This window comes from Pezoporus wallicus, unplaced genomic scaffold, assembly GCF_028554395.1.
Source record: "Pezoporus wallicus isolate ANWC-B61680 ecotype Strahan unplaced genomic scaffold, APGP_CSIRO_Pwel_v1 contig_7892, whole genome shotgun sequence".
NCBI classification, from domain to species: Eukaryota; Metazoa; Chordata; class Aves; order Psittaciformes; family Psittacidae; genus Pezoporus; species Pezoporus wallicus.
In genome coordinates this window covers 961,032-988,195 of record NW_026641897.1, presented here as the reverse complement: position 1 = coordinate 988,195, position 27,164 = coordinate 961,032, and the positions used below count along the sequence as shown (strand labels likewise).

The following is a 27,164-nucleotide window of genomic DNA, read 5'->3' as shown; positions in this document are numbered from 1 at the left end:
AACTCTACCATCTGTGCGCACAGAACAGTGTTCTCATTCCTGCTTCCCACTACCAGCATGGATATTGATGAAAGAGCAAAAAACTGAATTGATATCACTGGCTGCCAGAAAAAAAACAAACTAGCAAGAATTAAAATAGACTACAGGGCGTCTACCCCGCCAGGAAATATTTTTCCCAACTAGAGACAGGAAACACCAGATGATTTTGTATCTACTTAGCAGAGTGCTTTCCTTTCTACCTCTTGATTCACATGAGTCACACCTTTTTTTACCTGTCTCCCAAAACACAGTGTGAAAGTCACTGCCTCCCCCTTGTCAGAAGACTAGCATGAACTCTTAAAACTCAATCTGCCATGGCCAAAATTTTCCAAACCTTGGAAAACTGTAGAGTAGTCAAGGATTTAAGACAACATTTTGAAAGTTATTTGTTATTATTATTACTTACTGTAAAACACATCTGTAAAGAGCAGTACAAACTATTTACTAGATAAAAATCTCAAATTTGGACTGGCAGAGTTCTTAAATTAGTAAGAAATGCTCTATTTAAAATGCTCAGTCCTGATGAGAAAGACCTGAGAGACCAACTGCACTGTCTAACCTGTGGTAACCATACAGTGAAGCTGACAACAGCCCCGGTTTTACTCAGAATCTCCCAGTCTCTGTGTACATCAAGTTTCCAAAAAACAAGAAAGTCAAAGTTATTAAAACAGGCTTTTATAGGAGTTCATGCTAGCTGCAAACAGTGAAGCTACAAGTCAGTCAGGAATATAATCGTTATTATTATCATCATCACCACCACCAAAAACTGAAGATATTTGAAATTGTTCCTGCAACCCAAGTATAGTATTTATTGGTCACTTTCTCATCTCTACCTTCCAGTGTTTACAGGAGTGACATGGACTTGCCCTGGGCATTGTAAACAACTTTTGGTGACTCAGCTTTCTCCAAACCCTTTTCATTTCAAAGCTGAAAAAAAAAAAATTTAAGATCTTTAAAAACTTAAGATATTTGAAATAAAAAGTATACTTTTAAAATATATATTTTGTACATTAAATGGGATTTTATGAATTATATTATTGCAACTCTGCTTTCCGGAGACAGGTTTTAAACCACAAAATTTTAGCAAATCATTCAGCTGAAATTTTTGTCAAGAACAGTGGTACACATTTGCTTAACTTTATGTATGTGAGTCATCCCACATGGCAAGTAAGCCTACTCACATGAGTACAAGTACATTGCTGCTTTAATATTTGCTGTAGAAAGAGTAGAGCCAAAAATCTGCAGCTCTAAAGTTCAAGGTATCACCACCAACACTGACATTTCTTAAACAAACCAAGAACAGCACATGTAATTTAGCAAATAGATTTTAATACTGCACCAACACAAATATGCAGATTTGACTAAGAAACTACTTTGACACAAGGCTGTGTACTGAAGGTGGTCTTTTGGATTTTCAGACAGTGGTAGTACTATAGAAAACGGACTGAAACTTTAAATTCCTTAACACAATATGTTTATTTGATACTGTCCAAAGTCATCAGCTGCAAGAGGCAGACCTCAGTTTTGGGAGCTCTTCTCTTACAAAAAGGTGGACTACTTCCACCTCATAGTGTCAGGCTGCTGGGAGAAAAAAAAAGCACTGGTCCCATATTCTTCCCTTATACAATGGCTATCACATCAGGCATTTGGCATGTGCAGAGCAAGACACCATATGTTTTGGGAAGGAGATGAGGCAACTCTTACTAGAATAGTGACTCTGTAATCTCTGTTGGTTATTTCCAGTATGACTAAATCAGAAAGACTAAGCTCACCACAGATAAGAGAGAGCAAATGATGACCAAGTTACAACAAAGCGTTAAAGTTCCTGCAACATAGGCACAAGCTGATGCTTGCCAGCATGCTGATACTAAGGGCATCATACCCACCCCCATATGGCACCATTAGTGTGGTAATTTGTATTTTATTTGCCTAACATACAGTCCATTTCAGAATGAAATGAAACCTAAAGCTATGGATCTCAGCTACAACATCTATAGTAAGCAAGAATAAGAGGGTTGCAAGGAGAGAACAAGCCCCCTGCTCTCTCTGCTTTGTTGATGTTGTTTGATACTAGGGAAAAAAATAGCAAATTAAGAATAATATGATCTTTTAAGAAGTTCTGGTATTGCCCGACCCTGTCTCACACTTTTACATTCTTGCAACAGAGTTGACTGCCCGGAGGTCATATGTAAGCATAGATCTGTTAGGTAATATGGGAAGAAGCAAGCAATGTTAATCAGTAATTGGATTAACAGCTGAGGGAACAAGCAGTCACAGTTTCGGGTATTATTCATCTGGTTTCTCATTCAGAAAATTATGAAGTTGCAACCTCCCACATAAGCAGTGAAGTGAAGCTACGGTCATCTTGTAAGTTCCAGTCACATGCTACTGACTTATGAACGTGCAAGCACTGCAAGAGGAAACCATTCCATTACATTTAATAATATCCATGCTCTAAAAGGCCAGGTTGCTAGATCGGGCTTCCCACTCACAAATATGCTTGAGTAATGACAACCTATTTGCACATATAGATTCAAAAATTATATCTTTGCAATGATACCCAGGCTACAAAAGCCATTACTGAGGACATCGACAGACTCATTAAAAAGTTAAATGTGTACCTGAATTGAGCTTCTCCATGAGCAGTTGCTGTAGGTCAACAGCTTGTGGTTATAAACAGCTCTGCCTTGGCTGGAGGCCCTTTCTGTTCCCCTTTAAATGAAGGCTACCTCTGGCCACATTTCACAGCCTGTGAAATACTTGTGAGCATAGCAGCAAGGGAAGGAGATGCGGTCCAAGAAACCCAACCACATTTCCTCTTGAAGAACATGTCCCACTCCAGGAAGCATCAGTAGCTGAGCTACAGAGAGCAGCCCCACACTGGCCCCTTTCTGCCAGCCCTGCTAGGCTCCCCAAACAGCTGCCCTGCAGAAACTCATGCCTGGGAAAATCCCAGGGAAGACATAGGCATGGCCACATGCTTCACGAGCCATTTAGCAGCTTAAGGAACTAAATGAAGCAGCCAGTTATTTTGCCTGTTGCTGTACAGTGCACACAGCTTGCTCTGTCATCCATTTCCTCCTGGCTAAGCTGGCAGGCTATCAGCATGGAGCCAACAGCTGTGGTTTCTCAGAAGTCAGCCCTTACACCACACGACACGTGAATGCCCAGAACAAGTCAGCAGCCAGTCCAGGCCATTCTGTCATCTAGATATTGGTGCAAACGACACAACTGGGCAACAGTTTACCCCTATGGGTTCTGCATGTGCAGACTACCCCCTTGCAGACATCTGTGAACACTTCCCACCCATCCACAGACCAGATCACCAGCCAAGACAACTCCAGGCCTCAGCCTTTCATGTCAGTATACCCAGAGCAAGAGGGAAGCCCTTCAAAGAAAGCTCTTACTATCACCGAAGCTTGAAACTGGCCACCCTTCTTCTCCAAGGGTGAACAAGGACATTAAGTCTCCCAGAGCAACTCCAGCCGCATTTGCAAGACACAGGCAATGTTCTGACAAAGTAGTCAGGGAAAGCAGGAAAAGTTATCTTTCATCATGCTAACCTCAGGACCCCTGCTTTGCCACAGAGATATACACTTAGTGAAACATCTCGTGATAGCCCCTCAAAACTGGGATATATTGTAGCAATATTTTTCCTTTCAACAGAGGGGACAGCAGAATGCAAAAAAGTAGAAAACACAGAGGAAAATGTAAGACTCTGAAACTGTCCATACAGAACAAATAAAGTATGGGATATCTCCCCCTTCTCTCCAAACCTCTCACCCCAAGCAGCTCATCTACAAGTACAGCACCTAAAAATGGATTTTCAGTTCTATAAAGAAAGTGGTCATGTTTCATTTCTTCTGTAAAGTTGGAAGTTACAATAAACGAGTTCTAATATTTCACCAAAGATATGAGCTGTATTTTATGCCAAGTTTTGCTTGAGCCAGCATGGGCACACACACTTGGGCATCACTTAGGGAAGCTGTATCCTTATGAAGGACACAACTGGGCTATTAAGAGACCTGTTGACAGGACCAGTGTTTCAGTAAACTGTGAGAAGCCAGAAAGTATTTACTTAATAACCTACTAAACTAATATATATCCTTAATACTAAAAAACCCATACATTACTCCACAGTTTTACTCTATAAAGCACATCTCATCCAAACTTCAAAGAACAGGTTTTCTTTGTTGTATTTTAGAACTACAGACATACAACTGAAAGGAGAAAAATGTCTTTACAATAGAGTGCAAGAGGCTTTAACAATCTTCATGAAAATTTAACCCAACTGAACCAATCTATTCACTTTCCTTGGTTTGGTGCTCCCAAGTGCTGCTTCCAAGTTACTGTTTTTATCTCATTATTGAAACGAAAAGGTTTTGAAAAAAGCTGAGTCACCAAAAGTTGTTTACAATGCCATGGGCAACTCCATGTCACTCCTTTAAATACTGGAAGGTGGAGATGAGAAAGTGGCCAAAATACCATACTTGGGTTGCAGGAACAGGAAACTGAGCACGTAGTTCTGGCAACAGTGAGGTTAAGAAAGTCTAGTCTGAAAAGCCACAAGAGTGGAAAGGACACAGAAAAGAAAGTAAGAGAAAAACTATGAAAAAAATACCAGGCATTAGAAAAAAGTGGTAAAATAAAACCTTCATGCAGGTGGGGATCTTGCAGAGAACAGAAAGCTAACCCACGGATCTTCTGTGGGAATATTCCAATTCAGGAACAAATGTCACCAGTAACTTCCAGTTGGTTACTTGGGCTGGGCTCAGTTTTTAATCATTTCTGGCACTATTTATTAATTTCAGATGAAAAATGGGAGTGAGGAGGCAAAGCAGCTGCAAAGCAACTGTGATCAGACTGATGCGTACAACCATCACACTTACTATGGCATTTCCTGATGTGCAGAAGCACCAGTAGGAATCCCACACAGGAAGTCCTTCCTGTATTAGTGATGTACAGAAACTGGAACTGATTAGCACCCCTTTGGAATTCTTGTCATGGATCTAGTGCCACATAGGTAACAGCTGTAAAACTGCCTACTACATATTACCTGCACCAGCAACACTCCTCACCCTCCTCTGACTTGACTGCAGATGACTACTGGATGGGCTCTTACAGTTCAGTTCAGGATCACTGCAGCCCGCCCTTACCCAATAGCTTAGGAAGGCACATTCACTCTGTAATGCTGCAGGCTGCATGGAGGCACCATCCATAAAGATCTAAGCACAAGGAAGCTCCACAGAAGCTCAGAGATTTCCCCAGGATGACAACACTCAGTAATCCTAATGCAGATTAAAGAGGAAATTGCAGTTTGTGGCCCCCTGCAAAACTCTTTTAAACTTACAGCTCTTGTTCATTAACTAGCAGCCCTGAACTGAGAGCAGGACCTGTAATGTAAAGAACTGGATGTGCTTGAGGTAACAGTGAGTCTTACAGCTGCAACGTACAAGGCCTTGGGGAAACCACACAGCCTGAATCCAGCACAGGATTTCCTCCAACCCCAGTAACAGGCAGCCTTTTCACAAATACAGACCCCTCAAAATATTGTTCTGAGTTACACGAAATTCTGCTCATAGAAACCTTATCATATGACCTTGCACAGTCATAGAATCATAGAATAATTAGGGTTGGAAAGGACCTTAAGATCATCCAGTTCCAACCCCCCTGCCGTGGGCAGGGAAACCTTACACTAAACCATGTCATCCAAGGCCTCGTCCAACCTGGTCTTGAACACTGCCAGGGATGGAGCATTCACAACCTCCCTGGGCAACCCATTCCAGTGCCTCACCACCCTAACAGGAAAGAATTTCCTTCTATATCCAACCTAAACTTCCCCTGTTTAAGTTTTAACCCGTTACCCCTTGTCCTGTTACTACAGTCTCTAATGAAGAGTCCCTCCCCAGCATCCCTATAGGCCCCCTTCAGACACTGGAAGGCTGCTATGAGGTCTCCATGCAGCCTTCTCTTCTCCAGGCTGAACAGCCCCAACTTTCTCAGTCTATCTTCATAGGGGAGGTGCTCCAGTCCCCTGATCATCCTTGTGGCCCTTCTCTGGACTTGTTCCAACAGTTCCATGTCCTTTTTATGTTGAGGACACCAGAACTGCACACAATATTCCAAGTGAGGTCTCACAAGAGCGGAGTAAAGGGGCAGGATCCTGGAAAAGAAATGTCTTCTTCCATTACCTAATAACGTGAGTACCAACACTGCCCCCACAGTACTGTTACTTGTCCAGAAAAGACTTTTCAGCTCAAAATTACTTGTCCAGAAAAGACGTTTTAGCTCAAATACACACCTGACTTCAGAGAGTTATCCAGGCTTAGTGAGGCTGCTGAGCTAAAAATAAAATAAATAAAAAACAATAAAATCTGTGCATTCATCTGACAGCAGATGTTCACACCAGAAAGAGCTATAGCAGTTTAAAATATAACTATGCCCATCACATCACTTTTTCCTCTTCCTGTTTCCCTTTGTCTTTAATTTCACCAGAGGCCCACGCAGCAGAACCAGGGGAAAAGAGCACGTATTTGGCTGCATCAGCAAGACAGGACCAGGATCTCTGCTTCAGCAGCTGGCAAGAGGGGTGTAAGCTAAGCTGCCAGTTCCTGAACTTCAGGATGAGGAGAAATATTTATACATTTCACTCATACCTACTGCAAAGACAGTAGCTTCCAGCTCAAGGATGAAATCTCTTATAACACAGAGATAAGATAGATTATCTGACCATGTCTAGAGCATGCTACAAATGCAAAGTCCATTTAACTTGTTCTTTCACTAAGGTTCAAGCAACCAAGCACTATGCCTGCCTCAAGCTAAAAGCATGTCTGGATACTACAGTTCAGAAAATGCAAGCCAACTCATCATCCTAATCCTTTGAGCTCGCAATTAGCCTGAGGGTCTCACAGGCCTACTGATCAGTTTGTGACAGGATTAAGTGTATAAATCTGAAGAACTAGCTTGGGTGCACAGGACCAGGACAGAGACAGGAAAGAACTTCTGAGGAAGATGCAGGGTTCTGGCCACCCAGACAACAGACACTGCAGACATAACCAAAATCCCAAGAAAGGGGAAAGAATAACTCAACACGTACTGAAAAAGTGTATGCATGGTTATTGATGTTTGAGACTGGCAAGATCCACATTACACCCAGCACTGATTCAAGTCTTCCTGAGAAACCACATGGAAGTAACGAGAACAACCAACTTGTTGATTAATTATTCCTTGTAGTATCTCAATTTAGGCACAATGTGTAACACTTGCATGACAGAAAAGACTGCCCACATAAAGCCCCTAAAGATGAAATTCCACCTAAGAGAGGTGGTGAGCTGCTTCGGAAAGATCCATCAGCAGATTACTGTTTGGCAGGAGGTGTGGCTCTACAAGGGGCTTCAGAACATCTAGGGCTACATTACTACTGAAAGGGCAGTTCTGCCCTCCCTGACCTTCAGATAGTCTTCCTTGCAGATATTCCAGACACATGAAAGGTGAACACTTTTGCAGCAGTCCATGCTAAAGTTAGCCTGTGCCCCTGATGAAACCTCTGCCAGAAAACTTAAGATCCACTGTTACTCTCAAGTCACTTTTGAGAAACACATCAACAGTTTTCTGTGGTAACAATGAAAAGCCATGAAAATCCTACAAAATGCAATCCTCGAAGGAAAGCAACTGTCCAAGTGCACCACAAAGGTCTTTGAAACAACCTGAAGTCTGCCCCACACATCTCTTCAGAGCTGGTCAGTAGAGCATATTTGGTTTGACCAGATACTTCTGCAAAGAAATTACTTCAGCTGTTTCAAATCTGGAAGAAGCCCTCAGAGATGGTCACTGGGCTCTTCTTTTAAATGGGTGTTTTTAAGCCCTGCAGTTCACATCAGAAGATACTTAGAAGAAGGCTTAGTCACTACCTTAAAGCAACCTGCAGGGAGATTATTAGAACTATAAAATACAGAGAAATAAGATTAGGATTTCCAATACTCATGAAGTCCATTATAGCCCTGACAACACTAGTTTCTATACTTTACTAGTTCCAGGCTATCATTTCATTGCCTCTGTCTAAAAAGCTAGTATGCACCAATGCTAGCACTGCTTGAATCTCATACCATCATGAAGAGCTATGAAGTATTGCTTTTAATGTGCTTAAACTGAGACTTTATGATGCACCATTTGTTGGAAAACAATTCATCCATCCTGCAACTGGGAAAGATTCTACACCTGGGTCGGAGCAATTCCAAGTACAGCTGCAGGTTGGGCAGAGAAGAGATTCAGAGCAGCCCTGTGGAGAAGGACTTGGAGGTGTTGATCATTCAGAAAATGCACATGAGCCAGCAGTGTGCGCTCACAGCCCAGAAAGCCAACCGTATCCTGGGCTGCACCAAAAGGAGCGTGACCAGCAGGTCCAAGGAGGTGATCCTTCCCCTCTACTCTGCTCTCGTGAGACCTCACTTGGAATACTGTGTATGGTTCTGGTGTCCTCAACATAAAAAGCACATGGAACTGTTGGAACAAGTCCAGAGGAAGGCCACAAGGATGATCAGGGGACTGGAGCACCTCCCATATGAAGATAGGCTGAGAAAGTTGGGGCTGTTCAGCCTGAAGAAGAGAAGGCTGTTGAGACCTCATTGCAGCCTTCCAGTATCTGAAGGGAGCCTACAAGGATGCTGGGGAGGGACTCTTCATTAGGGACTGTAGTGATAGGACAAGGGGTAATGGGTTAAAACTTAAACAGGGGAAGTTTAGATTGGGTATAAGGAGGAAGTTATTTACTATAAGGGTGGTGAGGCACTGGAATGGGTTGCCCAGGGAGGTTGTGAATGCTCCATCCCTGGCGGTGGTCAAGGTCAGGTTGGACAGAGCTTTGGGTGACATGGTTTAGTGTGAGGTGTCCCTGTTCATGCCAGAGGGGTTGGAACTAGATGATCTTAAGGTCCTTTCCAACCCTAACATTCTATGATTCTATTTCAACTTCTCAATCCTGTTTGTTACAAATGGGTAAGGTCATTCATGCATTTCTCTCAGTATTACTTGGGGACTTAGTTAAGGTTTCTCTGATTCTTTAACCAGCTCTCTGAAGTCTTTGTGCTTTCAGCACCAGCCGTTTATAACCATACTAGCATCTGCAAGGAAGTGCATGCTACCACTATGTTCTCTCAACCTTGACTCCTGTGCAAGAGCATCACAGTTTCCTCTCCTTGACAGGCAGTGAGACAGTCAGGCTGCAGAGCTCCCATATAATGAGATGCATTCTCATTGCACCCAGAGAGCTGACTAATACCTCGCCTGTTCCTCTTCAAAAAGCAGGGTCAAAGAAGCATATCTTTTATTTCAACACAATATAACAGAGAAAAGTACAGCTTTAAGAATTCACTTAACTTTGCCCCTTCAAAGAGGGAAAAAAAAAGGAGCAAGGGAGGGAGAGAATACTGCAGTACAGCAAATGATCATGCTGCATTATGTCTTCAAGATCATTCTAATAAGCTGGCAGAAATAAATGCTGGATGTTATTCTCCAAGATAGGACTACTCAGAACATATTCATCCACAGAGCATCAAGAGCCAGAAGGAAACAATAAATGGTCCCCAGTTTCACATTTCTCTGTCCCTTTAGGTTTGCACACCAATTCTTGTCTCTTCCAACCTCCAGCTTTCCTCTTTTACTGTACTTCTGATCCAAACAGACTCTGAAGATGAAGTAGAGATCACGAACTTGGATTTCACAGGCTTCTCCATGCAATTTTCAATTTCCAGAACCAACTGAGGGCCAAAATGGACCTTGCAGAAAATGGCATGCACAGGATTAAAAACTCTTCAGGAGCATTATAAGGACATAGACCACAAAATAAGGGCTTGAAGATGACAGCTTGTGAGTAAAATGCAATGCCAGGATCTTCTCTAGGATGTCATACAGACAAGTAAAGAGATACCAGCAGGGCCAGAGGAACATTGCAGGAAGTTAGAGCTCCATGAACTTGGATGAGCTGACAAGCTGGAGCCCCAGAGATTCAATATTAGCTCTCTATTAATAGAATAGATTCCAGAGCATCATTTTCTGTAAGACCAAATGTTAAGGAGGTAGCTTCATACAGGCATTGATTTGGCATAGCTTCATGATCCTTCTCTAAAATGATGACCAGGGATTTTTAAATTAACTTGCAGAACTCTTTTTGGCTGCTTTATTTCCAGGTTGTATCCTTTAAGGGGGTGGCACAACTTTCCCATAAAGTACTTGGCCATGTCATGCCCCTTCCTAGCAGGATTACTTTCTGTATTCAGTGTTTCTCAATGGCCATGCTTTATGAAATTTAACAAGCAGCACAGGGAAGAGCTTCTACAACACTGAGACCCTGTTCTGCCTCCATATGCAACAACAAACTCCACAGGCACTGGAAATCACACTACAGTACCCCATCTTGTAGGCACATGTTCCCATAAGGGACAGAATAGAGTTGTGGAGAAAATGATTGCAGTTCCCAATTTATAGTATCTCAACTACTGCCTCACCTTCAAGTCTCAGTGTTAGGCTGAAAGAGCAGTCCTGACTGAAGGGCTACATGTCAGAAAAAGACACAGCATAATAGATACAGTAACTGCTACTGTCAGAGGAATCATAGAGTCATAGAATCGTTAGGGTTGGAAAGGACCTTAAGATCATCCAGTTCCAACCCCCCTGCCGTGGGCAGGGACACCTTACACTAAATCATATCACCCAAGGCCTAGTCCAACCTGGTCTTGAACACTGCCAGGGATGGAGCATTCACAACCTCCCTGGGAAACCCATTCCAGTGCCTTACCACCCTAATAGGAAAGAATTTCCTTCTTATATCCAATCTAAATTTCCCCTGTTTAAGTTTTAACCCGTTACCCCTTGGCCTGTCACTACAGTCTCTAATGAAGAGTCCCTCCCCAGCATCCCTATAGGCCCCCTTCAGATACTGGAAGGCTGCTATGAGGTCTCCACGCAGCCTTTTCTTCTCCAGGCTGAACAGCCCCAACTTCCTCAGCCTGTCTTCATACAGGAGGTGCTCCAGTCCCCTGATCATCCATGTGGCCCTGCTCTGGACTTGTTCCAACAGTTCCATGTCCTTTTTATGTTGAGGACACCAGAACTGCACACAATACTCCAAGTGAGGTCTCACGAGAGCAGAGTAGAGGGGCAGGATCTATGATTCTGTGATTCTATGATTCTATGATTCTATATATATGTATATATAAAAAGGAATATATTCCTACATATCATATCATATCTATCATACAGTATCAATCCATCTATGCATCTCTATCTTATTTCTCTCCCAGATAATGAAAGGCATTTTCTTTCCTGCACCATCTCATTGATTAGAACTTGCATGCACATTGGTTCAATTAGCTGTTGAGTGCTCATGTGTGCACTTTCATGTGAATAAAGAATAATTACCAATGTCACCATAGAGTACAAAGCACCCACACTTCAATGAATTGTTGTAATGAGATGAGATCACCCCTGTCCTATGCCAAGGTGTGCAGCTCTGAATACTTCTAAAAGCAGCTTTTTACTAGAAACCACAAAAACCACCAGATAGTAACAATGTGAGTGAATGTATTTTTAAGGGAGGGAAAGAAAGTAAAGTTTGAATCTATCCACAAAAGCCACAGACTATTTTTCTAAGATATGCTATTTGCTTTGTCATTCCTCAGGACATCTCAAGTCTAAGGGTAACATAACAGATAAATACTGGATTTCACCGTACTTTGTGTCCTGAAATAGGTATATGGTAAAGCAGAAATTCGTAACTGCATTAAAGGCCTAACACAGAGTTTGTCTGAGCAATCAAATGAACACACTGACAGTCTTCAATGAAAGACTATTAGCCAGGTCCAGGAAAAACCTGACTTTTGGCAGAAATCTTGACATACATAACAAACAAAAATTTATAGATCATCTCTGAACAGATCATTTAACATTAGCCCCTACAGTAACAGGAGAGAAGCTCATCAAACTTAAAAGTTCATTGTGAATTTAGGTCTCTAGCCCTAAATGGCAGTGACAAGCAAAAGCTAGCAACCAAACAACTAGAGATGTCAGGCTGAAAGGAATGCCCCATGTACTATCACTTCATCCCCCTGGGTTGAGACATACTTGAGAACACCTCATGCATCTGTCCAACCTGACCTCAAAACTCTGAATAGCCTATTCCAAGGTTACTTTAGCTTTACAGGCAGAGTCCAGCACAGGACCACAAAGATAATTAAGGAGCCACAGCATCCTTCATACAAGGTGAGGCTGCAAGAGCTGGATCTCTTCAGCATGGAGAAGAGTTGGGGAAATCTTAACAATGTTTACCTGATGGGAGGAAATGAAAAAGAGGGAGCCAGACTCTCCTCCATAGTGACCACTGACAGAACAAGAGGCAATGGGCACAAACTGAAACACATGAAATTTCATGTGGACACAAGAAAATGTTTTGTTACTCTGAGGGTGGTCAAACAACACATTCTCTGGAATGTGTTGCTCAGAGAGACTGTGAAGTCTTCACCTACAGAGACATTCAAAACTTGACTGGACATGGTCTTGGGCAACCCGCTTTATCTCACCATGTCTCAGCAAGGAGGTTGGACTAGGTGATCTAGCCTGAATGACTCTGTGATATGCTCTCAAGTTTCATTTGTTGTTTCACCAGGGCAACAAATGAAAGCCAGGAAGTTCATTAAATTCCCTAACATGTACAGGAGGGAGAACGACAACACCTTATGCAGTTTCTGTTATGCTATTTTCCTCCCACAAAAGCTCACTGCCTTGGTCTCTAGTATCTCACAATAAGCTAGGTGGAGTAACATCTCAGCTCTTCCTCATCTACAGGGCTCCAGCAAAATTCTCATCTTCCTTCTAACTGCCCGCTGTCCTCCATATTTACCACATATTTTCTTATACCCACTCCTGACCTCCCCCATTTTGCAAGAAGTTTGCTGGTACTAATCTTTCTTTCTTGTCCATTTCATTGTCCATTGAGCTGTGTTCAGCCAAGGCTGCATGTGTCCTTCAACAGCACTGTTCACAGCTGCTGTTACACTCAGTTATCACCTTAGCAACCTCAGGCAGATGTTGACTACCCTGGGTTTTTCCCTGCAACAGTTTGCTCGGGTACATTAAGTTCAAAGCCACTGATTAAATAGCAAATGCTCTGGAAACATCAACTTTTAAAGCAGAAAATTTGAATTTTTTTCAAGCCAACATAGGTAGCAGCTGAAATAAACTGGAGAAGAAGAAATATGCATAATACAAAACATATTTCAACCAAGCTCTGAGAACATGGGAGGAAGAGAAAGGTCACTGACTCCAAATGTGTGGCACAGACTTCCAGCTGTCCCATGCACACAGCACAGCATGGTGTGGTATCACAAGTCAAACAAGAGGGCTTAAGTGGCATGCTGGTCACTGTACCCTGGCTGCTGATTATACCCTGCCAGACCTGAACTGGCTGGTACAGTGCCATCCTGAGCATTCTCACGTCCCACAGTTATCGCATAGCCTGAAAAACTTGGTTAGCCTGGAAAACTTCCCCACAGATAACACAAGTGCCTGTAGTTGCAAACCTTCAGCCTTCTTCAATTTGCCAGGATTGAGAAACTGTGAAAGTAAAAAAGTCCCATCTACAAGACAGCAAGAGTCAGTGCCAGCACACAGTTCTCAACAAGGCTAGATGAGGGCTTCCTCCTTTCTGAATTTATACTAAACTAATAAAAATAAAATGGCTGTCACCGTCTGATGTCTGGGGGTGTCATGTTCCCATGATGCACTAAACAAACCACAGACTAACAACTGTGCTAGAAGCAACAGCACAACCTGAGCAGGGCCAGAGTGCAGGCTCTGTAGAGGTATTTGCCATCACCATGCCCTGCGTCATACGCTTCACTAGCTCAAGATTCAACTATTAGAAAGCTGCAGCTGAAGTTTGGTCATTATTGCATCAGGCTTAGTTTTAAAATGCATGCTGACACTGCTGTTAGAAGTACTGGTGAATGCACATGGAGAGTTCTTTCCAGAGGAAGACACACAGACAAATCATTTCAAATATGGTCATAAACTTTCTCTGCTAAGTACTGTAGCAATGGAGGGCTGCCTTACTCTGGAAAAGTTCAGTTTGACGCACAGAACGGACTTAACTGAGACCTTCTAAGAGCTCCTGACTTCAAAATCCATCTTCATCTAAAATACTAGCAATGAAATCCTGGGAGCAGAGCACAGGCTGTGTTTCTCTATGGGAGAGGTCTGCTGCCACAAACACTCTTACTTTAAGTCACTTATGCCATGATTGGCTGCAACCAGACTGTAAGGCAGATGCTAATTTATATTACCAACCAAGAAGAAAGTTTTCCCAGTTTCAGCCAGAAAGGGAACTATGTACACCTGGGGTTGTCTTCTCTCCAGGAGAAGTATCAGAACATTTGCATTTGAGGCCATTCACAAAACCTGGTATGTAGAATCACACGACGGAAGAGGTCACCTAGTCATTTTTTTCCCCACACAGAGGAAGGATCTGATACAGTCAGAAAAGTTAAATTAATCTCTGTTCAGTTTTCTTTTCCAGAGTACAAAAGGTCAGCCACTGTTCTCTGTCTTCTTCCAGGCTTAAAGCAAAGGAGCCAGATTATTTTAGTCCTAGGTCATCCATTGGGAAACCAAGGTGGTTTAGGGGTGTTTGAAAGGAAGATGCAAATTTTAGTTTATGTAGGTTTTGAAAAGGTACTAGGAAATATCTGTTGTGATCTTGTTACCTGAGAATACCATCTTCAGCACAATCCCTAAGTCATCTTTTTTCAGGGAAGCTGTTTTGGCCAAGATCATAACTTAAAGATTTATTTTTACTGTGATATATTTGGCATTGTCATTATTGCCATTATTATCCTGGCATAAAGCACCTTTATGCACACACCACCAGACACATTAGAAGACTGCACTGACTCATTTATACCACTAAATACAGACAAATCCTAAGCCAACCACAGGACTTCAATCCTGATAAGGCAGACAAAGAACACTACAACCCTATGCATGGCAGTGTCATAAAAACATCCTAAGCAGCATGACTCCCCAGAGCTCTCCACCTTCATTTCCACAGAAATTATAGGAATGGAGTACCACACACACCCCCAGAGTTTAGGAAAGTTCAGACCCAACTGAAACTCAGTACACTGGGCTTCCGTAGTCTCCTGCTCACAAGTCCTCTGTGAGTGCAAAATGAGGTGATCACTTGTGGACTACTTCAATTATTTTTAAGGCAATCAGTGCAATTCTCCAGGTAATCTCTGCCATTCTGTCATAAGTAACAAGCTGATCTGCTGCCAGTATGGTTATATCTCTGACTTTAGGCCCAGTGATAGTAAATACATACTAGACAAGCTTATTTTGGTTTTGGTATGACAAATGTAAGTCCAAAGGAAAAGATAATTTTCCATCAACTAAGGTCAATAAAGTGCAGGGCACAATATTTACAGGCATAACTTCAAAGGTACTCAGTTTTTATTTTTTATTTGCATTCAAAGCCAGGCACCTAAAATAACCTCCAAATTCAGAAGTTCTCTGTAAGTCATCAGTAACCTGTCCTGAACTAGGAACCAGTGGACCAGACATAACAAAATCAGCTTGCAAAACTTCCTAGTTTACAATGGTTGTGCAACTTTCTCTAGTTTTCTGTTTCAGTAAAACATGTTACCACTGTTAAAATAAGGATAAACAATACCACAGATCTCCCTCCTCCAACCCCTGACCAGGAAGCATAACTCCACGGCTGCTACCTTACCTTCTGAAATAGCCTTCTTGACAGCTGCAAGGTAAGCATCAGGTTCATCATCATTTGTGAGTTCTTGCCACTGAGACCAGTCCTTGAAAAAGTTCAAATAGTCATCACAGTCTGTAACACCGCAGAACAGCTTGACTACTTTGTGGGGGGGGCATAAGGCTTCCTGAAGGCTCTGCAGAATGGGAGGGAGATAAAAACTCTGCACCAGTTCAGCAGATAGCAAAAGGATGATGCTCCGACTTCCACTGAAAAGGTCCAGCTCCTGCTGTGAGATGGCTGACTTGCCTTCCAGCTGGTAGCTTAGAATCCGATGCTTTCGAATGTGCCGAGTAAAGAGGAAGAGGTTCTGGAGGTACTGACACCATTCAGTGGCGTCACTTGCATACACAATCAGCACATCATATCCTCCAGGGGTTCCTGTACAGGTACAAGATGATCACAGGGAGGAAGATTAAATTCAAAGCAAGAACTGACCCACAGCTTTGCAGCAAAAAACCCATAGGGTTGTCCCTATAATTCATGTCAGAAGCTCCAAAGCTCTTCAAAAGAACAGCAGATATATCCAAAGTGAGGTGTTCACAGCCACAGAGCATGGGTGAACTCCTATCTGCATTTAAACCACTAAAATGTAAGTAGTTTTTTAATTTTCAAAAACCTTCTTATGAAAAAAGTATTCCCTATGTAGTATGAAACAAATCACATGTGGAGATTTACAGATTTAAAGCATGCTGATAGGAAAAAAACCCACAAAAACTCAACCTCCAAAACAAACTAGCTTGAGAAGGGGGGTTCACCTTTGTGTGTGAAATGAAATCATTTTAGGTAACTATATGGTCCCTGCAACACAACTGCAAACCATTATGCACTCAAGCAGAGTATACAATAGACATAGCACACCTAAAATAAGAAAGGCCTATATTTAAATGAGATCCCACAACGCTTACAGGAAAGCTATGGCTTTCATGGTGTTAGACATTTGCTCTCATTGCAGCAAAGAGGAAACTGCCTGCAAAGTATGCATGTAACTGAAGGGTACACCAGCCCCTCTGCTCACAGCATAGTTCAGCATAGTTCAGTCATTCAGGCTTCAGATGTTTTACAAGCCTGTGTTGGAGTCCTTCCCCCAGAATGGTCATACAAATGTTACCCAATCACTTTGGCATGTCAAACTCTCTCTTCAGAGGGGAAGATCTAATAGAACAACGGTGCAGCCCAAAACAGACCCACCAAAATGAACTTATTCCATAATTCCCTAGGCTCCTACTTACACACTCCTGCATTTCTGTGCTCTGGAATGAAAGCACTTTTAAAACTGCTTCCAGCTTGCCAGGATGCTTACATACAGACTGAACAAGTATGACATGATATGGTGCTCTCTCACCAATAATAAGAAAACTTTTAAGTCTAAACTTATTTTTCTTGTTTACCTGTGAAGAAGTGTATCCAAATTTGAGGATTATGGCTCTGGTCCTATAGTAAATTTCAGTGCGGAGCATCTCAAATCTTATTAGCAAATTGTCATCTAATGCCAGTTTCACTCTTTAAAAGTGTCAAAATTTCCAACTCATCTCCATCCAGAAGCAAGCAAACAAAGACAGATTTTCCTAATTAAAGTAGAAGGCAATGCCTAAAATATGGCATGCCAAAAAGAGCATCTGCAGAGAGTGGATTTATCAGAATTGAAGATGACAGTTTCATAGTCGCCTTATTAAAATTCAACCAAAATTGAACAGCCTCCAAAGGCTACACCTTCCCAACAACCTTCATTAAGAAATGAAGGCTGAAATGATGTATAGGCTACTGTACCCCTGCTCTAAACCAGACAATTACCAACTTCAGATTGTAGTTGAACAGAAGTGGCAAAGTTAGGAAGTGTGGAAATGTGCTCTGTTCTCAACCAATAGGATTATGGCCACCGACATAAATGGGAAGTCTCTAGCAGTGACAGGATGATGTCCTAGCTATGAAGAACATGGACACTGCAGTTCAACAGTATTCACTAGAATAGCTGCCTGTTTCTGGGTGAATACAGTTCCTGAACCCCAGATGGAGGCCTGTAAGAGTCAGCATTCTCAATGGCGAGGATCCAGCAAACTCATAAAGCAAACAAACAGACCCAAAGCCTTGGGACCTTTAAGGTAAGAGAGCAGAATTGCTGTGAAAAGAAAATGGCTTCAACACCAGTGAGAACACCAATATGCCAAAACGCCCCTTCTGGCTGAACACCACTTGACAAAGTCAACAGAATCACATGAGCAGAAACAGGAAAAGTAAGCAGAATTCAGGAGGTTAGTTGTTTTATCCTAGAAAGGGAGGAGCACAAGAGACTTCTGCTTCTTTTTTACATGGAGTCACATGAAAAAGATGAAGGGTGATGGACACAAGTTAATTACTCCTGGGGAAATTCCAACTGGATACAAGAGGAAAATTTTTCACAGTGAGAACAATCAGCCATTGGAATTATCTCCCCAGGAAAGTGGTGGAGTCCCCCAATGCTGGACATTTAAGATTCAGCTGTACGGGGTGCTGGGACATCTAGTCTAGGTCATGCTTTGCCTAGAAAGGTTGGACCAGATGATCCTTGAGGTCCCTTCCAAGCTGGTATTCTACGATCCTATGATTCTGTGATTCCAGTGCCACATGTTGATGCACACACAGTACCTTGGGAAAGGGCAACACAGCTATTTGCTGAGAATGGAGACCATACCCTACAGCACAGCCAGCTGAGCCAAACCTCATCAGAGAGAGAGATGATGCAGCAGCTCCCCAAGGTATGTCCAGGGCTCCTAAAGTCCCACCTTGGCAGCCTCCAAGAGAAGTCCCACCTCTGGACACTGGGGAAAGCAGCAGTTGCCTCCAGAGCATTTTAATGTTCTATTAAATGGAACACCAAATCCTACCATGCCTTTTTTAAAAAGAGTACAGCTTCCACAACTAAGCCTGTTAGCAAACAGGAACTTCTCCAGTCCTTCAATGAAAGGAAGCAGCTGCGCCTGGAGGGGATGCAGGGTGGGGGAGCCACTGATTCTAAACGCGCATTGCACTGTAGGGGCACTAAGTATCCGAGAAGCTTCCCTTCTCCAATACGCAGGCAGAAGACGCAGACTTGACAGACTCTGCAAGTTCCCTGCCACCATTTATATCCCCAGAGACGACACCACCCAGAGCAGTGTAGCCTCTGCAACCTGCAGGAAGGAACTTTACCTAGTGTTTAGGAAATGTGTTGATTCCCTAGCTAGTATTGCTCTACTGGCACACTGTTCGCCTCAACAGAGCTGTGCCAGCTCTTCTCAGCCCTCTTACCTCGGCCTTTTACACTTTTAGGATAAACTGAGGAACGGCGCTTTTAAAAGAAGAACTGAGAAATAAAATTACTGACTCCACTTTTAGAGCCAAGGAAACTCTCTATGTTCATAAGCAAAAATACTGGAAGAGGATCTTAAAGAGCTTAAGTCAGCAACAGGACTGTTTCAAAGAATAAAAATCCAGAAATAGTTTCAACTGCAACATCCCATTTAAATGAAGGATGACACAGGACTTACTTTCCTAAATCACGCTATTATTTGTCTAACCAAATACTTTCCTTTGCAGTACAAACTACTGCACAGTCCTCGGAGGAAAGTGCAATAAATAGAGAATACAGCACATTTTGGGGGAGTTTTTCCTGCAACTTGTCACATATCAGTTACAGAAAAACCCTAAGAGCACACTTTGAAGCACAATGTATGTTCCAATTACTTTAAACATAGAAGGAGACCCCTAGGTGAACACCAAGCATTGTATTTCTTTAAACCCTGACCTTAGATGGATGCTTTGACAACAGGCTGGTTTTGGAAAAGCAAACACAAGGAAGCCTTAAATTCAAGTAAAAAAGATATGAATAGTATATGCAATTGCATGATGGAGAAAGATTTGCATCAGCCAGCAGTTTCAAAAGTTTTTTTTACTCTCTCAAGTGTAACCTTGTTAGTTTTACAACAAAATTTTAACAGTATCTTCTTTCTGCTGCGACTGCATCTTCAGTGCTCAGTTGCTCACTCTATTATACAGCAATGCTAAAAGACTGATGAGATTACAAACTAGTACTGTAGAAATGCTAACTGTGGTGGAAGGCCCACAGAATAAATAGCACAGAGACAGAACATGATACAAAGCTTTCCCCAGTTTATAAACAGAATGGAAGGGAATAAAGCAATTTAGTCAAAAATCACAGAAGACCCACAGCAAGAGGATAAAAATATCCTACAGTGATACACTGTATCATGCCTTCATAGCCCCTCATTGAGAAGCAAACAAATCAGGGTCATCTTTAGACCATGTCTGGGAGAAGTGAGGCGACAACGCTTGAGTCCAGAGCAAACATGGGATAGTGGATTAATACCATATTGCAAGGTTCTGATTACCACTGCAATAGCTAAAGAATACTGCAGGAAGCTGGCATATCTGCGCTGTGTAAGACTACATGGTGCCCAATTAACACTTCCCAAATTTGAACCAGATGTCATCAACTGTTATTACCTATTATTTCACTGAACAAGCCGAAAGGTTTGACCTTTTTCAATTTACAGATCATAAATAGTTTTCCATTGTACTGTTGGTCCCATAAAGGCAATTCAGGGTCTCTAATAATAATTACACAGCTTTTCTGTGTCATCTTTCACATCCCTCTCCTAAGCAGACCATGACTTCTCATTGTTCACAGACAAGGTAAAAAACTGACAGAGAAATCCATTACTCCAACCCAGACGACCATACACAGTGGCAAGTAAATCTATTTTCATCTACTAGATCAAATCTCCCCCAAATTGTGACTAAGTGAAAAATCACTACAGAGCCTCTAAAGCTAATTTCTCAGATTGCTTTCAGATTCACGTGTATGGAGGATACACAAATATGGCAGCCCAAAATATCAATCCTTGTATCCTGGGTTCAGCAGTAGCGGTCATTTTTCTCCTTCTTAGTAGCTGGTGCAGTGCTGTGTTTTGACTTTCGGCCTGGGAACAGAGCTGATAACACTGATGTTTTAGTCTGGCCAAGGACTTCCTGAGCTTCATGCTCTGCCAGGGAGGAGGGGAGGCTGGGACAAGGCAGAGACAGGACACCTGACCCAAACGGACCAAAGAAGTATTCCATATCACAGCACATCATGCCCAGGGCGTAATGGAGAGTTACCCAGAAGGGATGGGGCTGCAGGGTTGGATGAGGTATCGGTCGGTGCTTGGTCGGGCTGGGGGGGGCGAGTTATCGGTCAGCGGGTGGTGAGGTGTTGTATTCTCTTCCCTTGTTATTTCTCTTATCATTATTATTATTGCTGGTAGCAGCAGTAATTTGTGTTATACCTTAGTTACTAAACTGTTCTTACCTTAACCCGTGGGAGTTGCATTCTTTTCGGTTCTCCTCTCTGTGATAAACACATAAATGTATTGGCTTTCGCAAATCATAGGCGTGGTTATGTGGATATAACTGTACGAGTTTACAATAGCAGAAACAAAACTCTCTAAAGACACAAGACTAGACAATAAGTTAAAAAGGTTCAGATCTCTTGATCAAAACAGTCACATAGCAAAAGAATTTGTAAAGGTAAAAGAAAGAAGGGGGGGGGCTTGATATAAGGTAAGCTAGTGCCTGGAAAAACATAGAGTTAAAGTACTTTTTTAGCTTAACTTAGGTTGTAGAAAGAGAACAATGTTTATGTTGTAAGTCTGTGGAATGTAGTGGCCCCACTAAACATGAATTGTTTCACACTAGTCTTCTAAAGTATCTTTAGTTTTATTAAAGAACAATGTTTGTGTGGTAAGTCTGTGGTGAGATAACAGGATTCAGTGGCCCCACTAAACATGAATCAGTTATTTCACACCATCCTTTTACTTATCAGTTAGTTTAGAGACAGAGCCTCCCAAACATCTGCTAGCTTGAGATACTCCTTGTCTGCCCATCCTGCAATAAATTTTGCAGGAAGGGCACACTGTTTTAAATCTTTACTAGTTATCAGAATAATTACAGATATAGCTGGTTGTGTGATTACTGGGGGGTCCAACTGTGCCAAAAGTGAAAAGTACACTGTGAGGAAGACTGCTTACTTCATCTTGAAGACCCCTACTCACAAGAGGAAGACCGTTCATCCTCAAGACCCCTGCCCACAATCACAGCAGAGCAGTGCGCAGACGCTAAGAGGAGGAGACTTATAATAACAAATTCTTGAAGCTAGTTATAATATCCCCCACCTATACGTGGGAATTATGAATATGTATGTAACTAATGTAATAGTGAAAGTATATAAACCTGTAACAAATATTAATCACTTGCGCCTCTGGCTACAGTCATGTGCCCAGCGCTGTTGCTTTTGCTTTACTGACTTTGTCCCTCAATAAAACCTTGTTATCTTGTTTAGAGGAGCGAGTTCGTATTTCACATGTCCATCCCTCCGGGAGTAGGGGAAGGGAAAGAAGGGGGGGAGTGAGTGAACGAGCTGCCTGCCTGGTTTTAAACCACCTTGGTAGAGGAGGATTCACATCCTATTAAAGACTATTAGTTGTGATATAAATAAAACCCAACCCAAGGTGTCTTAATAATCAGATTCTTAAAGAGAGAGCACTTCCAAGAGGTGGTAGGATGTTAACAGAAGTCCTCAGCATTTTTCATATTTCTGTGCCTAAAGTTTATGTATTTAAGTGACGTACGAGGAGATAAATGCATTCTTTGCCTAACTGGAATGCATAACAAAGTAACAGTGATCACAAAATAATTATTAACATCCTAGAGACCTCTCACTTTGACTGGAACAGAAACCCTTTGCTTTAAACAAAAACAGCAGAATCAAAGTAGATAAGCTTTGCGAGCCAAACTTCAGTGATAGGAACAACAGATTTGCATTATGATATGTGGACCTAAAGTTGTTCTACTTTAAGAGTCTCTGTGAAATCACCTTCTGTTTATAAGGAGAAGAGTAGTTTTACCCACAAGTCTCCTGAGGCCGCAGTTTAACTTATTTTTACATTACAAGGAGATACGCGCCAGTGAAACACGAATGTTACTTCACACCCTGAGAATAGCACGTTTTCCCTTTTTTAGATAAAACACATACACTTCCGTGCAGGGAGGGGAATGTGCAAACTGGGCACTAACAAGGCTTGCACAGTATAAGTTAAACCCTTCTCCCCTGGAGTTTCCAGCTCTACTCTAACCACTTCTACCTGAACATGTGTTAGCTAAAATATTTTCATTGATGGCAAACTAGCTCAGTTTGTTTGTGATCCTGTGCCATTGTCACAAGGGGCACCAAGTCATATCCTAAAAAGGAAGTATGCAAATGCAGGGGGATAAAGCAGTATTTAGGAAGAACTGACTTCTCTGCAAAACATCACAGAAAAACACCTGAGCTGAAAACCAGCCAAACTGAACAGGGACACACTGCTGTACAGAATACCCTCCCTTAGAGCTAGCTGAGCTGCCAACCCGAAGTACACTGAAGGCATAGCTCTGTCAGCACCTGCCCTGTGCTCAAGCCAAGTGGAGAAAGATAAGGCATAACGCCCAGCAACCTGGCTGCGAACAAGGGCGCTTCTGCTGCTCTGAAGAGCCCCGGAGCTCCCCTAAACTCGGGGAAGGGACCCCGTTTCCCCTTTCCCCAGCAGCCGAGAGCAGGGGGGAGCAGAGGCGTTCAACAGCACCGCCCCGCAGTCGCGACAGGACGCGGGGCTCCGCTACGTCCCCAGTTACCGGCACCAACGCGCGAGACAGCTCGCTCACGGGACGGGCTTCGCGGAGAGCGGGGGGGGGCAGCGCCCGCCCAGCCCAGCCGGGCAGAGAAGCCCCGTCGCTCCCTTGGCTCCCGGGACAAGAAGCCGCAGCACCTACCTGGAGCCGCCATGGTGCGGGACTCGCGAGGAAGGCGCCGCTCCGCTTCCCTCACATCACCGCCGGAACGGCGAGTCCCCCCACAGCCGGTCACTTCCCCGACCCCGGCCGGGTGCTGCACCGGGCTCCGCCTCCCGCCCCGCCGCCCGGGAGGGCACACGGCAGCGACGGCGGCCCGCGACGCCCCCTGCAGAGCAGGGCACGGGGAGGCTCCGGGCCGGCCTCGTCAAAGCCAGTAGTGCATCCCCCCCTCCAGACAGGTACACAGCGGGAGCCTCCTGCCACTGGAGGGAAATTCCAGCTGGCTCCAAACACACATTCCATGGGTGGCCGAGCAAACAGCGCTACAGCGAGGAAAGCTTATGTGTTATGGTGATACAGAAACTCCTTATCGTTAGTCACAAGAAACTTAGAGCAATAGTTGTGGAAGAGAACAAGAAAGACCTGATCCATGTACACTCCTAAAGTTGGCTTTGAATTCTGTCTCCTATGAGCAAGGAGTTTTATTTTTTCCTAGGGGAAAACAAATTGTTCCACGTAGAATGAAGCATCTTGGTGTTCTGTATTTCCCTCTAGAAGATGCTGTCTTTTAACTTAGATTTAGCTGACTCTGTATGACTATGCTCATGTTTGAGTACAGAGACAAGAAGCAGTGAAAGGACACTGTTGAAGTTCTGAGAGTAAGATTCAATTTAATTTTGTTGCTAGAAAACAAGCAACAGATTCTGCCTAAATAATTGCTTATTCCTTTGCAAACTTGCACTGATTTGTGTTCAGAAACACATCTTTGGTAAGAACTAGTAAAGTCTTTTCTTGCTGCACTTCAGCAAAACAAAAGCAGATACCTGACCAGCTAGATTCCCAAACAATCATTCCCCAAGCAGTCACTGGACATTGTGCTTGCAGCTTATTTACTCTTACAAATGCTAACGTTTAAACAGAGCTGGTTACAAACACGAATCAACTCTTTCCTACTAATCAACTCTGACTTAGAAGTTGGTCAAACTCTCCTGTGACCTCCAAATCTTTTTTTATCCCAAACCTACTTGAAGCTTACAAACTGTGTGCCACAGCCTGTCTTCCAAAAGCAGTGTTTGCTCCCACGATAATAAAGTACTAGGATAAAAAGCACTTCCTGATGATAAAGCCTTTTGAGGAACCCCAGGTCTGCAGAGAATAAACCAGTACTTTCCCATCTGAATCACCCTGAAAAAGCACAATAGAATAAAGAACACCTGGGAACTGGGGAAGGGTGCAAATACAGAATCTACCTGGGATTTGTGTGAGGGACAAAAATTTACTAGTTGCAAACTAGAGTCTCTAGCCAAATTCTTTTACTATTATGGAATAATACACATGTACTAAGAACTAGTAAAGCAGGTGGATAACCATGGATATACAGCTTTATAATGATTGTTCTACATTATTTCCCACGTAAAGCTGCTTATCTTCTAACTTTCAGAATAAAATGTTAAAACCAAACTAATCTCTCTGATGTTAGATGAGGATTTCAACGTGCTCTTTGGAACAAGCTTTTAAATTCTTTTGCTCTTTAAAGCCTTAGAGGGCTAGCAGAGTCAGCTTCCTGCTTTGTGGGAACCCATGGGGCTTCTCCGTATGGATTAGTGACAGTTATGGTGCTATGTATTTTATTTAATCAATACAAAGCCCCCAGGAAACTAAAGTGAAATTAATGAGCCTTCCCAACGGAGCCTAGGTAAAATAACTGCTAGGCTGTTGTTTCAGCTTAGGTGGAGGTTCTTCACAGCAACCTCCACCGAAGAACTCCGATAACAAAGCGAGGCAAAAGCCCCTTCACGTTGGCCTAAGGGAAGAGAGAGTTACACAGTTTGTAACGAGTTAAGAACAAAATGAAGAAACAGAGAGAGTTTTTCATCAACGCTTGCCCAAAGCTGACTGTCTCCCAAGTCTGATCATTCCTCCCTTCAATTCACTGCAGCATGGGAACACCATTGTATTTGCAGCATTATTCTCAACGATCTGTCTTATCCCTGTCCAAAGAAAAGGGCAGGATTGCTCTTTCTGGAGCTATTGGTTTTTTTTTTTTGCTAGGTATTTTTGAGGAGTAACAAGGAAGGGACTCAGTAAGTGCTTGAATACCCATGCCATCTTTTCACTTCTTCTTGGCCACAAGAGTATGACAGAGACCTCTCACGGGAATGCCCTCTTCTGAGGTGAATAGCTCTCCCTGCAGTCCTAACAAAAGAGAGATGCCAGCCAAGGGGAAGGGCTGAAAAGACCTATGAGAAGTATGTGATGGGAGGAAGTAGTATGCTACAAGCAGCAGCAGGATCTCCCACTACTCCTTTGGGGAACACAAGAACAAAACAGCTTTCTTTACATGGTTACTGCCTGCCCAGGTCACCTGGACAACTGCAGGCACAACACAGCAAATGCACCTAAAAAGCCACACACCTCCAAAGAGAAGCAGTCACAGTGCACGCGGGAACAGATCTCACTGGCAAAGGCCTGGCAGGAGAGGGAAATGCTTACTAGCCAGGCAAGAAGCAAAGCAAGCCAGCAAAACAGACACACTCATTTCCCTTGTTCCTCAGAGCAGTTAATTCAGACAGCAGAACTTAAAATAAGGACAGTTTATCAGCAATAGCTGCATCTCTTCCTTTCTGATACAGGCAAAAGAGCAGATCTTGTGCTGAGCTTTACAGATAAAGCTTCCAGCTGTAGCTTACTGTGGATGGAAGCTACAAAAACTGAAAGGAGAATTGGCTCCTGGAAACAGCTTCCTTTCTGCAACCCAAGTTATCCCATATATAACAGGGGCAGGCCAGATCAGGGCTATCTGAAAACTAAATACACATCCATAATAATCCCTCAGCTTAATGTTCCTTTTCTACGCTACAGGCAGCAGCACTTGCACAAAGTGTCAGTATCTTATAGTACAATCCTCCACTATATAAGCTGCTTTTCATTTCCTCAGCAGTACACACACAGCACCTTGCAGAGACACCACCAACAGGGGTGCTCTGCTGCACACAAAGCCTGCCCAAGCATTTAGCAGGCACTACCTAACTGCGCACGACGGACAGAACCCCCACACACGGCACAGCAGCATCTAGAGGTGATCAAGAGCAGAGGGGCTGGGTATGGGAAATGAGAAAGGCATAACACGACCTACCTACTTGCACTACTGCTATTTGCTTAACCTTGGCAGCCCTAACTCAGGACTTTCTAAGTGTGACTCTCTTCTTCCTTTACATTCAGCAGGATTTATAGTACACTCAATTGAGGGGAGCAATAAAAAAAAAAAAAATAATGCCCCATCATAAAGGCAGGAACAGAGCACCACATCCATCAGAGCAACTGTTCAATTTTACAGAAGAAAAAACTCTAGTGGAGAAATGACTAATTTAAAGCTACAGCAATATACAACAGCTGAATGAAATCTCCTTATCAGGGTCCTGAGAACTCTAACAGGCCATGCTTGTCCTGATCAGCCTCACCTGGGGCT

General features: G+C 43.0%; 2 protein-coding genes across 2 annotated transcripts in view; one reads left to right on the top strand and one right to left on the bottom strand.

Annotated features, from left to right (window-relative positions):
* The window catches only part of LOC130608085 (cytochrome P450 2C8-like), a 219,385-nt gene extending 203,759 nt beyond the window's left edge, over window positions 1-15,626 (top strand). Inside the window, exon 10 of the mRNA XM_057425736.1 lies at window positions 15,616-15,626. The gene's annotated coding sequence lies outside the window, so the exon portion shown is untranslated. The remainder of the gene's footprint in view (window positions 1-15,615) is intronic.
* The window catches only part of PIK3AP1 (phosphoinositide-3-kinase adaptor protein 1), a 47,720-nt gene extending 23,886 nt beyond the window's left edge, over window positions 1-23,834 (bottom strand). The window contains exons 1-2 of the mRNA XM_057425732.1: window positions 23,675-23,834; window positions 15,818-16,234 (exon numbers count right to left, since the gene is read on the bottom strand). Of these exons, the coding sequence (XP_057281715.1) occupies window positions 15,818-16,234; window positions 23,675-23,687 (430 nt within the window). The 5' untranslated portion in view covers window positions 23,688-23,834. The remainder of the gene's footprint in view (window positions 1-15,817; window positions 16,235-23,674) is intronic.
* Between the last annotated feature and the right edge of the window lie 3,330 nt (window positions 23,835-27,164).